The sequence below is a fragment of the Schistocerca cancellata genome, chromosome 2 (assembly GCF_023864275.1).
Source record: "Schistocerca cancellata isolate TAMUIC-IGC-003103 chromosome 2, iqSchCanc2.1, whole genome shotgun sequence".
Lineage (NCBI taxonomy): Eukaryota > Metazoa > Arthropoda > Insecta > Orthoptera > Acrididae > Schistocerca > Schistocerca cancellata.
The window spans coordinates 1,131,078,026-1,131,095,939 of NC_064627.1; the positions used below are offsets into that span (position 1 = coordinate 1,131,078,026).

Here is a 17,914-nt window from a genome sequence, read left to right on the forward strand (position 1 = left end):
CTTCCATGCAACTCAAGTTCTGCCGGATTTTAATGGCTGTAGCTTGTGCATTGGCATTTCCTGACAAGAACATGGCTTTTTGTCTTTCCATGTCAGAAGTTTTGCAAGCCATAGAATATAACTGCAATTATTGGTGGTAAGCATCGCACCCCTCACATTGTGAAATGGTGGAAAAGCTGTAAACACAAATGTATCAAAGACATATTTAGTGTATGACATTTAAGTACGTTTCAGTATCGGATCACGTTATTCTACATTACATATATTCACAGACAAACATCTAGTCCTTGTATATATTCAATGGATTTTTGGGATGCCATGAGGAATTCTTCAAAGTCCCCACTGAACGCTGTGGCACTGCATTCATCTCTGATGTGTTGGATGGTCTGCTTAGGCATGCCGCAGTCATATGCTGGTGAAGACAGCAGTCCCCATTTGAAGAGTGAGTCAGCACATCTTCCCTGCCCAGTTCTTAGTTGGTTCAGAGTTGACTAGATCTTACGGGGCTGATCAAACCCAGGAATTGCCTCAGTAATACAAGGAATTAGGTGGCAAGTTGTTGGGGCATTTTGGAGCCATTCTCTTTTCCAAGAGTTGATGTCAGCCCCAGTGAAGCTGTCGAGAGCAAGAGGAGGATGTCTTGAATGAAGCCTGTTGATACCCTGGTCAGGTATATCGATGTGTACCAGTAGTTCAGGGTTTGCTTCAATCTTGTATTCCCTGACCAAGGCTGCTTCTCGTATTTTTGGGGGTGGTATATGACTCAGGACAGGTAGCCATATGTTAGGTGTAGACCTAACGGTTCCTGAAATAATGTGCATGGTGGTGTTAAGTTCAACATCGATTTTGTTCACATGACTACTGTTTAGCGTTATAGGTGCACAGTACTCCATCGCAGAGTATTCCAGGCGCAGTGCAGAAGTCCTCAGAGATGTTGCCAGGTGGTTCCGCAGAGTTTATGGATGAGGTTGTTTCTTGTTCTCACCATGGCAGCTGCTTTTGTAAGGTCTGATTTAAATGACAAGGGTCTGTCTAACATGACCCCTAGGTACCTCAGCTCCTTGTTGTGGTTGAGGCATGTGTCGTCAAAGTATACTTCCAGAGCTCTCTCGGCTTCTCTGTTATTGAGATGGAAGCAGGTTACTTCTGTCTTCATGACGTTAGGCCGAAGCCTCCATTTATGGAAGTATGCTGCCAGGGCAGACAGATGGGATGTCAGTGTTTCTTCCAATGTATCAAAATCTGTGTGCCTTGTTGCAATGACCCAGTCATAAGCGTAGCCAAATTTCCTAGAAGCTGTTTCTGGCATGTAGCAATGTATAGACTGAAAAGCAGTGGGGCTAATACCAAGCTTTGAGGTAAGCCATTTTGAAGGAATTTCTGGCTACTGACTTTGTTTCCCATGATGACCTGGAATCCTCTGTTACCAATAAGCTTTTGTCATTTTTTGGCAGGGAATTATTTTCATCAGTTTATAGAGTAGGCTTTGTCTCCTGACAGTATCATAGGCTGCTGACAAGTCAATGAAGGCCACAGATGTTTTTAATTTCTTTTGTAATCCCGCTTCAACATGTGTTGTAAGAGCCAGGACTTGTCTCCACAGCTACGGTTGGGACGAAAGCCGGCTTGTTCTACTGGGATGGCCGTGAGTATTGTCTGACAGATCCTGTTGAGTAGTACTTGCTCCATAAGATTGCACACCATGGTAAGCAGTGCTATACGCCCGTGGTGTTACGGAAGATTTCCCAGTTTATCTGCCAGCCGCTGTGACCGAGTGGTTCCAGGCGCTTCAGTCCGGAACCGCACTGCTGCTACGGTCACAGGTTCGAATCCTGCCTTGGTCCTGGATGTATGTGATGTCCTTAGGTTATTTAGGTTTAAGTAGTTCTAAGTCTAGAGGACTGATGATCTCAGATGTTAAGTCCCATAGTGCTTGGAGCCATTTGAACCCATTTACCTGGCTTTAGGAAAGCAGTTATCTTGGCATGTTTAAGTTCTTGGGTGTGTTTCCTGTCTACAGTAGTGATTTTAAGAACTTTGCTAACCATATTTTCGTATGAAACTTCCTGGCAGATTAAAACTGTGTGCCGGATCGAGACTCGAACTCGGGACCTTTGCTTTTCGCGGGCAAGTGCTCTACCAGCTGAGCTACCCAAGCACGACTCACGCCCCGTCCTCACAGCTTTACTTCTGCCAGTACCTCGTCTCCTACCTTCCAAACTTTGCAGAAGCTCTCCTGCAAACCTTGCACAACTAACACTCCTGAAAGAAAGGATATTGCGGAGACATGGCTTAGCCACAGCCTGGGGGATGTTTCCATAATGAGAGTAAGTAAAGAAGTAAAGCTGTGAGGATGGGGTGTGAGTCGTGCTTGGGTAGCTCAGTTGGTAGAGCACTTGCCCGCGAAAGGCAAAGGTCCCGAGTTCGAGTCTCGGTCCGGCACACAGTTTTAATATGCCAGGAAGTTTCATATCAGCGCACACTCCGCTGCAGAGTGAAAATCTCATTCTGGCATATTTTCGTATATTTACCAGACTTTGATAAGAAACACCGGGAGGATATAATCTAAGCCAGGGGCTTTACCCTCCATAGACATCACCATTTTCGTAAAAGTGAGTTGGACACTAAACTAATGGATACTAACTCTGATTTATTAGACAATTTGAGGCCTGACACAGAAAACTTGTGAAACAGTAAAATAGTGATGAGCAATGGGATGGGAACGGGCTGGAGTTAACATGGCTAAGTAATACTTTAAGAAAAAAAAATAGATAGCAAACAGAGCTAGAGTATTACAGCTTGCTCTGGGAGGATAGCACAAGTTAACAAACCCGGAGTAGTTAAGCACATGAATGAAAATCTAATTAATCTAGCTCAAAAAAAGAAAAACAACTAGAGATATTTACCATACACTTAAGATGGGTTCAGTACATAGACATTATGCCTTTTCAACAGATACTCCACATTCCTCTAAATGTATAGCACCCCTTCCCCCCCCCCCCCCACACACACACACACACACACACACACACACACACACACACACACACACACTTGATTATCCCGACTTAAAGGAAACTTGTTTTTGTAAACAACATGAAAAAAGGACAAAATTTCAACTGGAATAGCACGCAGCACCAACTGTGTTCTAAACGCTTTGACAAAGTTGTTATATGTGACCACCTTTAATACAGAGTAGAGTACACTGAAAGATATAAAGTATCAACATGCATAACCTATTAAATAAAAGTCTTAATGCTACATTGCCAACAACTAGAACAGCACAAAACCTGTTACATTTAGACAATCAGAGTTTCAGTCAACTTATACTAGCCAGAGACTGCATGATCAGGGCCAGTACGAACACAGTATTCTATTCAAGGATGCAGCCTCCTACCGCATGAATCAACAAGAAACATGGGTCAGAACTGCAACTAAGAAACTCAGTGTTGTGGCCAAACCAAAATATTTGCAAAACACCACCATTTAAACATACTCCTGTGCCTTGCCACTGCAAAAAGAAAACAATTTTACATGGCCTTTACTGGGATTTGGAGTCCTCAGAGCCTTTCACCCGCAAGAATATTAATATCAGTCTCTGATAGCAGCTGTGTCGTCTTTAACTTGCTGCCACTCCAGCAGTAGGTAAAAATCACTTATTGAACAGCATAGCTCACCACCAGTGCATCACCTTTGGAATACAGCCCAGCAGTCGAGAGAGAGAGAGAGAGAGAGAGAGAGAGAGAGAGAGAGCTGTATAGCAGGCATACATTAACTGCCTGTCTTCTCACTGTGTAGTGTTGCTTCCTTATTGACTCTCCACTGACCGCTTACTCCTGCTCAGGGTATCCTCTACAGTTTACCATTTGTTGCTCGTCCTTGATCCCAGGGCTAGCAGCAAGTCAATTGATAGCTGCAGCCATTGCAGTAGTGGTTCAAACAGTAAGAGCTATCTTAGAGTAAGCCACATAATCAAAGACCGGCTCACACACTATTGATGTCGACACTTTAAGCACCATAAATCAAACCAACATGACAATTGTGACACTGTTCACTGAACACATTACAACGATCTCAGACCAAACCGGGATGCCCTTATAAATTGTATTCGGGCATGGTCTCGTCAGTGGACACACCTGATGGAAAGTGCTCTCTGTATTGTGGCACCAGTTAACAGTAGTGTTGTGCCAGCTATTTGGTTTCCTTAGTGGTGTCGGTAGTGTCACTACACCGCCCAAGTGATGTTTGTCAGTGATGCACCATGCTGTGAGCCACGGGAATTAATAATATAGATTATTCCTCATGTCCTTTATGAAACAGTTATTAGCTTCCACTCTGTTCCATCTTATTTTTCATGGTCTTTAGTGGTTGTAAATGACAGTAAAAATCCATTTAGTTGTGGAGTAGAACTCACATGTCGGTAAGTACAAGTAAGTTAAGAACTGTGATCCTGTGCCTAGTATCCATCCCTTGTTCCTGCTTCAGTGTAAATACAGTTTGATTATTATTCATTTCTGTTCAAATAGATAATGGTATGCATCTGGTTCATATTTTGTAATACAGAATAAACAAAATATAGCCTGTACTTTTTGAATCTAGTCACTGTTTATTTTACAAGCAATAGAGCCCTAACTGTTCCAGTTCTCATTCACATTTGTCACTATTGTTACAGTACCATTTTAACTGTATTCAGTGTAATTCTTGATTGTTCTTCATAATAGCCACAAAATTTTAGATGAAACATCGGTACGTGACAATTACTGTTTCTTACCTTTCATGTGATTGCTGGCTTTAACCACTTGAAACATTTTAAATCAGAACACTATTTTTAATAAGATGGGAATGAATGCTCAAACAATTCAAGAGAACTGAGTTATTCAAGAGAGTTGAGTTAATAGCTTCACCTTTGAAGGGAAAGTATACAATCAAATTCGTGCATAGCCATGGGCACCCGCTTGGCACCCTCATATGCCAACCACATGGGCCACCTAAAGTAAACGTTCCTAGCTTTCCAAAACTCCAAACATTATTGATGACATTTTTATAATTTGGACCCTAGGCCAGGACAACTTATTCTCATTCCTCCATAATCTCAACACCTTCTCTCCCACCCACTTCACCTGGTCCTCGTCCACCCATCGTGCCACCTTCCTAGAGGTCGATCTTCTCCTCTCAGTGGCTCCATCCACACCTCAGTCCATGTCAAACCCACCAATCACCAACAGTACCCGCACTTTGACAGCAGCCAACCCTTCCACACAAAAAAATCCCTCCCATACAGCCTTGCCAACAGTGCCAGATGCATCTGCAGTGAAGGGAACTCCCTCACCCAGTATGCTGAAGGCGTCACAAAATCTTTGCAGACTGGCAAACCCCCCAGTTCTACACAAAAGATCTCCCATGCCATATCTCCACGCACAACTGATCCTCACATCCATCCCAAGCACCAACCACAAAGAAGCGACTGCCCTTCTCACCCAATATCATCCAGGAATGGAACGACTGAACCGTGTCCTTCGTCAGTGCTTTGATTATCTATCATCATGCCCTGAAATGAACCAATGAACAGCCATCGTCAAATTGTTGCAAAAAACCAGGTGGACCACCTAGTGGCACAACATGCAGCAGAGAACAGTATGCGATATTTCAGTGGCCGCTTCACAATCTGTGCCATCTGGATCCTCCCCACCACCACCAGCTTTTCTGAGCTGTGTAGATGGGAGCTATCCTTACAGCACATCCTTTGCTTCCGCAACCTCGCTGGCCTAAACCTAAGGTAACTCACTGTCCCACCACCAAATAGTGTGTGTGTGTGTGTGTGTGTGTGTGTGTGTGTGTGTGTGTGTGTGTGTGTTTTCTCTCTCTCTCTCTCTCTCTCTCTCTCTCTCTCTCTCTCTTACCACTTGAGAAAGGAATTTCACTCCAAAAACTAGCCAAGTAAAGCTCTGTACCTTTTGTGTGTGTATCTGTCAACAACGCAGTGCTTCTGCCTGTAGGTGTCGTCTCCTATATTCTTAAATAATTCAAAGTAACAGCATGTATATTTTCCTTTATACACTGCAAATGTTGAGATTTGCTATGGAAACAGGAGATGGATCTGTTAATTAATATTACTGTTTTTTCCAGGTATTTTACAGAGGTCCTTCAAATGTAAAATTGAAAGTAATTGCAAACTGCTGCCCAAACCTGGAAAACTTGTTCCTGGGCTCAGAGTTTGAGCGACGTGTGGAATACCAAGTAAGTATACTTGCATATGTGTTTAACCCCCCCCCCCCTCCAAAAAAAAAAAAAATCTATTTCCGTGTGTACGGTGTATGTATGTGGGATAGGGAGGGGGGGCGGGTGAGATTTGTATGCCTATGCTGTATGGAGAGTGAATGTTTTTCATCATGCTGTCATTTAGTCATTTATACCCCTTTCACTATCACCCATTATCATATTAATAATAAAATTCTGATCTACCACATTTATTGTTTATATTTTTTAAATGTAACTTTTCTCACATTTTAAATTATTTATGCTCTATCAATCACAGGTTTGGAATGCATTTGAGAAAGTACGCACATTAACACTTGAAAATATTATTGCTGAAGACATTACAGCAGGAATGAAGAATTTCTCTCAGCTTGTTGAACTGCAGGTAACGTATACTTTAAAATTATTTTAATGGAGTATATGTTCTACATTAATGCATACGGTTAGATCTTTAGGATAAACATAAATAATAATTCTAGAGGCTTCTTCCCTCTACCCCCCACTTTCCCTCTCTCTCTCTCTCTCTCTCTCTCTCTCTCTCTCTCTCTCTCTCTGTGTGTGTGTGTGTGTGTGTGTGTGTGTGTGTGTGTGTGTGTGTGTGTGTGTTAGTGGATGGTAGTTCACACAATTTTGACCTCTTTTCTGTCTTATTACATTGATGTACAGAACAGTGGATAATAACTGGCTATACATGCCCTACTCTCTCTTATTTTCACTGTTCCTATGTAAGATACACAGTGAAGGTAGCATAATTTTTGCGCAGTATTCCGTGAACACTGGTCCTCTAAATTCATGTAGTGGGGTTTCATGAGAATGTCATTTTTGTTTCAGACTTCCACATTTAAGTTCCCTAGTATTCCCCTTACAACCTGTAAGTATTGCATTACACTTTCATACCCATTGCAATCCTAGACATGTGTCCTGTAATCCCTTCACTGTTTGGTGTCATGCCTACTTGATAATGACCCCAAATACAAAGTCTTACTCTGGAGTAGGTACACTGGCATTTGGTACCTGTAGTTGTCACTGACTTTTGAACAAGACCATTTTACTTGTGTTTCAGAACATAAGAAAAGACCTTTGACAATATTAGGAAAATGATAGATTGTGACTCACCATAAAGATGACTCGATGAGCTGCAGACAGGCATAACGGAAAGACTGTTACACATTATAGCTTTCGATCAAAGCCTTCTTTACTAAAGAAAGCACACCTCGTGCACACGTGATCGCTACCACTGGCAGCTCCAGCTGGAATACAACTGTCATGTGAATAGCAATTTGGAATGCGTAGGAGGAGTGGTAGGGATAACAGGATAGGATTGGGAGGGAGAAGAGCACTATCTGGTGGGTCATAGAGAAATAGAGACTGAGAGACTGCCAGACACAGTGTCGGGAGATTGGGGGAGGGGGGGGGGGAGTGGGAAAGGAGAGGAGGGGAAAGGAGTTCAGTTGGGGTACATTGGCAGAGGGCAGCACATAAATGGAGTGAGGAAATGTGAAAAGTAAGGAGGTGATAGGGACGGAAGGACTGCAAACTGTTGTGTGGAGGGTGTGCGGACTGTAGGTTGAGGACAGGATGATTTTGGGAGTTGAGAATGTGCTTTAAAGATAATTCCTGTTTGCACAGTTCAGAAAAGTTGGTGGTGGAGGGGATCATCCAGACGATGATGAGTATGATTGTGTTTTTAAAGGGTCCAAACAACTGGGTCACCAGTCCCAACGAGGATCCATATGGCCCAGTTTGTGAAGCACCATTGAAGTCAAGCATTTTATGTTCAACTGCACGTTGTGCCACAGGGTGGTCCACTTTCTCTTGACCACAGTTTGGCGGTGGTTGGTAGTTTGGACAGCTGCCATCCCTTCCACATCAGAAAATCCCTTTGCCACCTGGGGACAGTGTATCTGCAGTGACAGGAAATCCCTTCCCCAGTATCCTGAAGGTCCCATCAAGGCCTTCACAGGCAGTCGCTATCCCCCGGACCAAGTTTGCAAACAGATTTCCCATGCCATTATCCCACACATCCCCAGTTCTCCCTTCACCCTTAAGAGCGAACTGCAAGAGTGCCCCTTTGTCATCCAATACCACATCAGACTAGAACAATTGAACCACATTCATCAGGGCTTTGATTATCTATCATCATAGTCTGAAATGAGGGACATCCTTCTCACCCCTCCTAAAGCGGTGTTCCATCATCCACCCAACCTGTACAACATACTAGTTTATCTCTATGCTACTCCAAATCCCAACCCCCTTGCCACAGGGATCATATACCTGTGGAAGCCCCAGGTGCAAGCCTGTTCAATCCACCCACCCAGCAGGTCCTATTCCAGTCCTTTCACAAACTTATCTTACCCCATCAAAGGTCGTACCACCTGTGAAAGCAGCCATGTTGTGTACCAGCTCTGCTGCAGCCATTGCACAGATTTTTATATTAGTATGAGTACAAAACAGCTGTCCAACAGGATAAATGGCCAACGCCAAACTGCGGCCAAGAGCAAAGTGGACCACCCTGTGGCGCAACATGCGTTGAACATAACATACTTTACTTCAATGGCTGCTTCACAACCGAGGTCATCTGGATCTCCCCAACACCACCAGCTTTTCTGAACTGTGCAGATGAGAGTTATCCTAATAGCACATTCTCCACTTCCAAAGTTATCCCGGCACACCTTCCATCCAACAGTTTCTGCCCCCTCATCCTTTAATCTCCTCCCTTATCACATTCCCTTATCTTCATAGTGTGCCAACCTTCTTTCCCTTCCCCTACTCCTCTCCTTTTCCCTTCCCCATTTTTCCCCCACACCCCACCTCCCTGTGCTGCACCTGGCAGTCTCAAGTCCCTGCAAGCCCCACCAGACAGCGATCTTCTCTCCCCCATATCCTGCTATCCCTCCCACTCTCCTGCCCCATTCCAAATTGCTATTCAAGTGACAGTTGCAATCCAGTCAGAGCTACCATTGGCAGGGGCCATGTATGCACGAGGTGCGCTGGCTTGTGTGAATATGTGTGTGCTTTCTTTGGTGAAGAAAACTTTGGCCGGAAGCTATAGTGTAACAGTTTTCTCATTGTGTTTGTCTGCAACTCATCAAGCCATCTTTATGGTGAGCAGCGGTCTATTCTTTCCGTAATAATATTGATATTCCAGCCTGGTGTTTCCAATGTTAGTAAAGATATTTGGTGCAATTTGATGTGCTATGGACCATTATAAGTGGAAGGAAAGGAAGTATGGAGTGCAAGGACAATGAAACCAGGTGTGGTCATTAAGTTGTTAGAGGATTTCTGCAGTATTTTGGAGGAAAGGCCTACTACAATAGATTGCATAGTTTTTGAACAGATTAGAAAACTTTTTTGTCGAAGAGTATAGAACTATTGTGGTAGATGAAGAAGCCACTGATGAAGATAATATCAAAAGTGACTTTTGGGATGACCCATCAGTATAACTAGAAAATGAGCTGACTTCAGAAAGTGGTCCAGCATTACAAGGCAGTGATGAGAGTAGTGGTTCCTCATAGTATCCAGCACCATCAGAGAAGATCTGAACAAAATTTCCTGAAGGATAGGTGACTGATACCTACAAAATCTGGACAAAGTAGCCAAGAGGAAATGATCCTCCACAGTAGTGCCCTCCAGGAGTAGTCCTTGACATGTCCTTATAGTGTCAAATTCACTACCGTAATGGCACACAGAAGACAAAAAAACAAGACAGTTTCACAAAACTTTGAAAACACACTGAAATGACATGGCAGAAACAGCAAGGTACTACAAGACTAAATAACAAGATATATATGATCAATCATTGAACTATGAAAGTAACGTGGAATTATACACAATTGAATCCTACGAATCTGGGCGAGTCTGAGCAATGTCTTGTAATGCACAAGCAGAAGTCCAAGAGGAAAAAATTAAATTGTTTCTCACATGATCATGTGTAAACCTGATAGCAGATTTGTTGGTGAAGCCACTGATATAGAAAAGAAAGCTGTGGAGTTTGTTATGGAAGTAAATCGTTTCATTGACAAGCATAATTTTACACAATTGTAGATAATTAATGCAGATCAAATGAGATTTGCTAAAGTGTTACATTCAGGGAGAACCTTTGCTGTTAAGGGGGCAAACATAATTTTTGGTGTCATAGGTTCGCTTGCAGCAATCACATATTCACACATGATAATGTCTGTTATTGTAGCTCTGCCACACATGTAGGTACTTGTCTTGGAACCCATTGGGAAATCTCTAGCAGATGTGGCACTTGAATTTTCCAGTGTGAAAGCATATACTGGCAAATCACCAAACATGACAAAAAGGGACTTGACAGTGTTGCTGGAACAGTTGTTATGGCCAGATTTGCAGGGCAGCAATGAATTCTTCTTTTGGTTGATTCTTGGGCAGCAAGTAAAGATGATGCTCTTTACAATGAGGCAGTTCCTGTAGTTGTTTAATTTCACAAGAAGCTGATCCCTGCAAAATGTACTGAATTGGTTCAACCAGTGGGTATTTTCTTTTTGTATCCATTCAAAAGTGTGGTATGATTCATCACAGATGTGGTAGTGTTCTTAACCACAGGTAAAGTGTGGCAAAGAGTACTATTTATTTACATTCAGTCTTTTGTGCACTTAAAATTTTCGACAAATAGATACAAACAATTGATCTAATATGCTTTCTTCAAATGTGGTTATCCCAAGGAACATCTAGAATCGTTTCAATTGCCCTCTGAATATTGTTTTGAGAGTGATTTAGAAGAAGAATGTTCCAAAGAAGACTGTGTTCAGCTTACCTTCATTCAGCTTACCTTCATTCAGTGTGCTCACTGTGAAAGATGTTTATTCCTAGACCATGGATAACTTACCGATCTTTATGTCTACTGCACTTGAACTGCCCTCGGTGCAAAACATATGAGGGCGTGTTGAAAAGTAATGCCTCTGAATTTATCTTGTGAGAACTTGTAGAGCTTTATAAATAAAGCAAACATTTATTAACATTCTACATATTTATTCTTCATGTCTACATATTTGCAAATCTCTGCCACTAAAAGGGCTCTGAATTGTAGAGTGTAATGTGGCAGTATGTAACATAACTATGTTGGTGTGTGAGAAACAGCTTGCTGTAATAGAGTTTCAAATTTGAAGAGTTTGTCAACACATGGAGTACCCTCTCCTTCAGCATGACGATGCTAGACCACACATGAGCAATGCCACATAAACAACAATCTGGTGGCTTGAGTTCACTGTCACCGATCATCCTCCGTACAGTTCTGACTTGACCCCATCTGTTTTTCATCTTTTTCTAAAACTTAAAGAAAAGCTTCGAGGACTTCACTTTGATTTTGATGAAGCAGAGCTGAGGTTGTGACTCCATTAACAAAGTCAGTCATTCTACAGTGACAATAGTAACAAAATGGTATCTTGTAGAAAGAAAAGTCTTCATCACTCTGGCGGCTATGTTGAGAAATAAATACAAGGACCTGAGGAATAAAGATGTAGAACGTATTTAAAAATCATGCCCCCGATGTTTATATTCATCACTTAAACATTACTGAGTGTGTTTGCTTGTCCATTACAGTATTCTGCTGTATTTGGACTGATCTGCCTGAGGATTCCTCCATTTACATTTACTCATAGTCCATATTGGCAGCTCACAACTCCTGTGTTTCTTGTCCATAGCAGCCCTAATTTTCATGGTATGTATATTTCAATATTGGCTATTCAACACACTGTACAGATTCAGAGTGTGCATGACAACAGTTGGGTACCATTCCTTGCTAGTACTGATTGCACTTACTCACCCAAGATCGTATCACTTTTTAGTGTAGCAGTAGATATTTAAAGAAACAGTGGCAACTCCAAGTAGGAATATCAACAATGTAGGGAAAGGCAGATTGCTACTCACTGTAAAGAAGACACAGCCCCAATTACGAGACACTTGCACAAAGCTTTCGGCCACAGCCTTCGTCAGCATAGGAGAAACACACACCATTCATAAACACAAGCAAGCACACCTCATTCACATATGAACACCAACTCCAGCAGCTCAGGCCAGAATTCATTCTGTACTTAGGATTTCTCTATCAACTGGTGGAATTCATTCCTTTCTTCCTTCCTTTCCAAGCCAGTTACTGTAACATTCTGTAATTTGTACAGCCGTTTTTCCTTTTATCTTCTTGTCTCCTGTGAATAAAAGAGCCGGATGTGCCCCCAAAGATTGAAAATTCTTTCAGTTTTTGCTGATAATTTTGGTGTTTCGTTTTTTTTTTTTTTTAAGATGAAGTAAGACTTTTCTTTGTTTTCTTCTTCCATACATTACGATCTACTGGTTTTCATTTGTATTTTATGAAGCCTTTAAGTGATTGGTCAGTGAAAAGTTTCAATAACCACTAAATTTCATTTAATTTTTGCAGTAGTTACCAAATTTTACTCCAATTTCAGTTTGTTGTATGAAAGGTTACTATATTTTTCTATGTTCTTTTTACTAGAAAATAGTGTTAATTTGTAATGGAATTTCCATTATTTTATACACCTAATTTTTATTTTATTAATTTGTGTTGCTGTTTCAGCTTGCCAGTGGTGGTGTTGATTTGGGATTAGTAGCACAGTGTTGTCCACTGCTTGAAAAGCTAACAGTTACTGCAGAGCCACTAAGGGCTTGTACTATACGTGCCAGCCCTATATTTCCAAAACTTAAAGATATTAAGGTCATGACTTTTGATATTGGCATGCTCTGAATTGAATTGTTGCAAATTCTCGTATATTGGTTCCTGTGAATTTTAAGTTTTCAGATGATTTTATTTCTTTTTTCTAGGTTACCTGTCCCGTCTCCTTGGAGTGTGGATCAGTGCTTCTTAGGTCCCAGAATGTTATCCATATTGACATTGTTCGCATAAGGGATCTCACAGATTCCATCTTTTCCTTGTGGCTGCGGCGAAATCCAATGACATACTTGAAGACAGTGAGTATTGTTGTAAACACACACAGCGTTAGGTTATTATTCTGTTTGTAGTTAATATTCACCCATAATAATAACATGGTTTAACAGTTTTAATCTCAGTGCTATTCTATGAAGAACAAAATGGAGGAATTGCAGCAGAAGAGAAGTATGAGGTCACCACTGTATGAGTGAGAATGATGCCTGCATTCAGTGTACATGTGGTAATAAAACAGTGCTTCACAAGAAGATGATATGAAATTGAGAAGAAAATATTGTGGGTAAACAGTTGGCTGTGGAAAATGGAATTGCACTTCTGAGATTCAACAGAGAGGCTTAAAAAATATTGCAGTGAGCATATAGTATACATATAATTCTGTAATTTTTTGTGGTTTGGCAAGTCAGCAGTTTAATTAAAGCCATTCTTTGGTTTGAAAACAACGTGAATCATTGGACTAAACTGCAGTTAATGCAGCTGTTACATGTAAGAAAGGTTAAGTTAAGAATTGCTGAAATAAAAATTTGTAGGATGTTAAACAAGCATCGGACAGGTTTTTGAGTTTAAAAAAATGAAACTGCTTGCAAGTAAGCTTTCCTAATACAAAAGCGGCAGTTTTTCTGTGGAAACTGTTAATAATACTGTATGATATCTCCTAACATATGATAATGACTATGATTTTTTTAAAGAACTTCATTAGCAGTAGTGAAAACCTCAGGCCAACAAAACTAACTCTGTCTAGTGGCAAGGATACATTTTGCAGTTACAGGGCAACTAATCATGAGTTCACTACTGTTTATTATGCAAGTGGATTTCACACCTGTTAATGTTAGGATTCTTGTAAATGTCCTGATGAATATGTGTGACATAGGATTGCAACTGTATGCAGGAACTTAACATTCTTAAATGATAATTTAGCTTATTTCACCATAACATGGGAGAGGAGTCACATCACAGCACTCTTAAGATTGGCCACACTACATGTCATCATACAGCAATCCTGAGTCATCTGATGAACTGGAGGGATGGATTATTGGCCTGACCTTGAGCTAGTCAGAGTACGGAGAAATGCCTGATCGAGAGTCTGCCACAGATGAGCTCATTTAACACAGTTCTACCAGCAAGCGTTGTGCCATCATCATCCCACACACCACTGACTGTGGTTGTAATCACAACATTTTTTAACAGACTTGGTTCAATCTCTGTCAAACTATTTTTACAAAACAATGACACTTTTGATCATGTTGTAAATTCAGAATCATCTGAAACAGTGCATTGCTTTGTTTTCAGAATCATCTAAAACAGTGCATTGCTTTGCTTCACCTTACAGCGGAGAACTACTTGCTTTTGTGTCACCAAATTCTAAGAAAATGGAGTACATAACAGTTCTTCCCCCCCCCCCCCCCTCTCTCTCTCTCTCTCTCTCTCTCTCTCTCTCGCTAAGTGAAGAAAGGTGTGTGTGTGTGTGTGTGTGTGTGTGTGTGTGTGTGTGTGTGTGTGTGTGTGTATACGCGCGCACTGCATGTATGTGTTTTCATATTAATTTTATTTTCATTTTTTAGAAAAACATTTTTGTGTTGAATTTCATTCCTGGCAACAGCCAAATTGTAAATGTCTGCATCTATATATGTGTGGGAAAGTGTTGCAGTTGTAACTAAATACGAGAATTGCTTTTTTACAGCTACTTCTGGGATACGTGGAACTGACAAGAAAGAGTGCAGAACTGCTACTGGATACTTGCCCACAATTGACAAGGCTTGGTTATCTTGGCAGTTGGGACATTAGATCCTGGGAATGTAGACGACTTAAAGAACGAGTTGTGCAGGAGAATTATGATGTCCACCTGCTTCTGTACTCACGGAGTGGAATCAGTGTAAGCACAATAGTTGAAGAAATGAGTACTGATGAGGAACGTGCCATTGTGGAGCTGTAGCAGATACAATTATACAAAGAAAGCATTTCTATTTACATCAAGTGCTTTAAATTTTGTGGAAGATTATAAGCATTCCAGGCAATATCATATAATTTCTAAATTCTGAATTTAATATGTTGTTCAAGGGAGAAGCTTTCATATAATTATAGTGTTGGAGATACTGTCATTTAAGTCACCTAAATGTTTTTTGGCAGCAGTATGCTCATAAGACTATGATTTAATATGCCAAGAACAACATAATTTAAATATCTGTTGGAATTTCCTAAAATGGCACCTGTTCTCAAACAAAATATTATTTTGTTCTCTGAGAACTATTTGATCAGTGAACAAAATGATTACGGGTTACTTGTTTACCTCAATGTATGGAAATAGTAATCAATCCTGAAACTAAAGATACTATTAGATACACATTAAAAAACTGGAGGAAGGCAGTTAAAGTTACACAAAATAATGTGTATCAATAGGTTTTATAAAGAGGAGTTTTGGCTTTCATGGCCATCATCATTGTTGATAAAGATGTTTAATCTTTGCAGCTCAATCGTTTACAGTTAAATCTTCTTATCCAAAAACTTCAAGGGAAATACCTTTTGAGTGTTTGTCATTAACATTGGATAGCAGTACTGGTACAAAAGATATTTACTAGAAAACTATCCAAAATTATGACCAAACACCTTAGCTCCATAGATTGTACTCATGTTCACCATATGAAGTCTTATTACGATGGTCAGATATTATGTATTTGTTACATTGTTAACTAAAAATATTTTAAATTAACTTTTAGTTTGCAGGAAGTATTGCAAAATATGTAATGTAACAAAAAAAATTTTCTTCAGACATTTTTTTAAGTAATAGTTATGAAAAATGAGAGGATAAAACAAAGCTGAAAGTTTATATTCTCTAGTTATCAATGTGTTGAGAAGAACATAAACTTCAAGATATTCTCTTAAAGACCCCCTGTAAAATTATCATATTTGGAAAATAGATGTTAGCTGAATACTTTTAATCATTGTGTTGAATGCCCATCTTTAAAAGTTGTGCAGGAGCCTTTAGAAACGATGCTATGAATGATTTTGGCTCTCGTAACATATCGTCTAATGTAGCATTGAGATATTGCTTTGTTGTGAATCATATTTAGAACTCAAAACGGATACTTTAGAAATATGTCCCCAAATCAGGGCCCTTGAAGTCAAGGGCATAAATCAGCTGACATTAATTCCACTGCATAGTGCCACATTCTAATGTTTATATATTTCATGTTTGACAGGGCATATTTTTGGCAGACTGGTAATATTGACATACACTTCCTGCTGTTGGCTGTGGTGGTGAACGTGTTACTGCATAATCAGTGCTGCTTCATTTGTTGAACTGATTCATAATTATGACACCAACTTGTGGATTGACATAAGAGTTCCAGAAATATATGATATCTCAAGATTTACACTATCTGTATTTTGCAGCTTATTTTAATTACCAGTGAAATTTTTTACCTTGAAATGATGTTTACAAACTCAAGGGTTTGGTTTAAGCAGGATTATTTAATATGTGCTGTTATAATGCACCCTTCAGTTTATCTTCTTAGCATTATCAATAATATATCTCTCAGAAGGAACTGAATTATCATTTTGGTAGTTAAAAGTTTGACGATAAACCCAAGCATGTGGTGTGTGTCTTCAGCAGTTACACAGAGAGATGTTGTGTAACTGTAAAACTAAATAGTACCCATCTCCCATCACATAAGATAAAACAGGGGAATATGTTGTATGTATGGTATCTCATGCACATTTTCTTTCAGAACATCTAATTTAAAACCTCACTGTCCTATAATCAGGTCCATAACATCAACTTTCCTTATCTGTCATTATGTCTCTGAAACCAAACAATTTGTAGCTGCCATGCTTTGGCTTGAATATCACTAGGTATGTCCAAATGCACTTTAAAATGTATATTCTTCTGTTGTAGACTTAATGAAATCAAGAGAGAAATTTGATTGAAACTGACTTTGTATGTCTGCCATAGGAAACTTGAAGAGGATGCAAGGATTCTGCTGGCCCCAATAAGAAATTCCTTGTTATGCCATCATTGTGACACACTTTCCATTATTGTTTTTCTATGAGGAAATAAAACTCTGTTACCTACCACATTTATAGTGTCCTTTCCTTCTAAGTTATTTAAGTGATTCTTACAAGAATAATCTCAATTATCTGCTAAAAGTAATAATTACAAGGCCAAGAGAGCACAGTACTCACATTTAAGGCAAAGTGCTACTTTATCAAAGGTGCATCCTCCTCCCCCCTCCCTGCACATGCACGCGCTCGCGCACACACACACACACACACACACACACACACATACACACACACATACGGCTTATGTATAGAACCAAGATGTTACTGAGAAGCAACTATGATGAGTGGAGAAAGAAGGGGAAGAAAATGAGCTAGAAACATGACAGCTTAGGTTCTACATATCTAAACTTGTAGCTGAACACAAACCACCTATCCAAGTTGTAGGTGACGTGACTCATTGTCCTCATCACATAAACTGTTTATTTTTTACTGATGACTTTCCATTATCCACTGATAAGAAGTTTTCATGCAATCTTAGTTTGGCCACCTTCCTTCATGTAATCTTAGTTTGGCCACCTTCCTTCATGTGTCACGCAGTGTATCTCAGATATTTGATATACTAGAATTTGCCAATTTGTTTGTAAAGATTCACTAATTGTTATCATATTCACAGAATTATTTTAAATATTTGTGACTTTCTACAGTTCTACAGCCAGGAAACTACAGCAAGAATTGATATCA

The 17,914-nt window shown here is 40.1% G+C and overlaps 1 protein-coding gene across 2 annotated transcripts in view; it reads left to right on the forward strand.

Moving 5' to 3' along the window:
* LOC126163167 (uncharacterized) overlaps positions 1 to 17,471 on the forward strand; it is a 61,780-nt gene extending 44,309 nt beyond the window's left edge. The window contains exons 5-10 of one of the 2 annotated variants that reach the window (XM_049920113.1): positions 6,127 to 6,237; positions 6,536 to 6,640; positions 12,809 to 12,946; positions 13,054 to 13,200; positions 14,856 to 15,047; positions 16,372 to 17,471. In XM_049920113.1, the coding sequence (XP_049776070.1) occupies positions 6,127 to 6,237; positions 6,536 to 6,640; positions 12,809 to 12,946; positions 13,054 to 13,200; positions 14,856 to 15,047; positions 16,372 to 16,395 (717 nt within the window). In that variant the 3' untranslated portion in view covers positions 16,396 to 17,471. The remainder of the gene's footprint in view (positions 1 to 6,126; positions 6,238 to 6,535; positions 6,641 to 12,808; positions 12,947 to 13,053; positions 13,201 to 14,855; positions 15,048 to 16,371) is intronic. The other variant, XM_049920114.1, reaches the window with a different exon arrangement.
* The last annotated feature ends 443 nt before the right edge of the window (positions 17,472 to 17,914 follow it).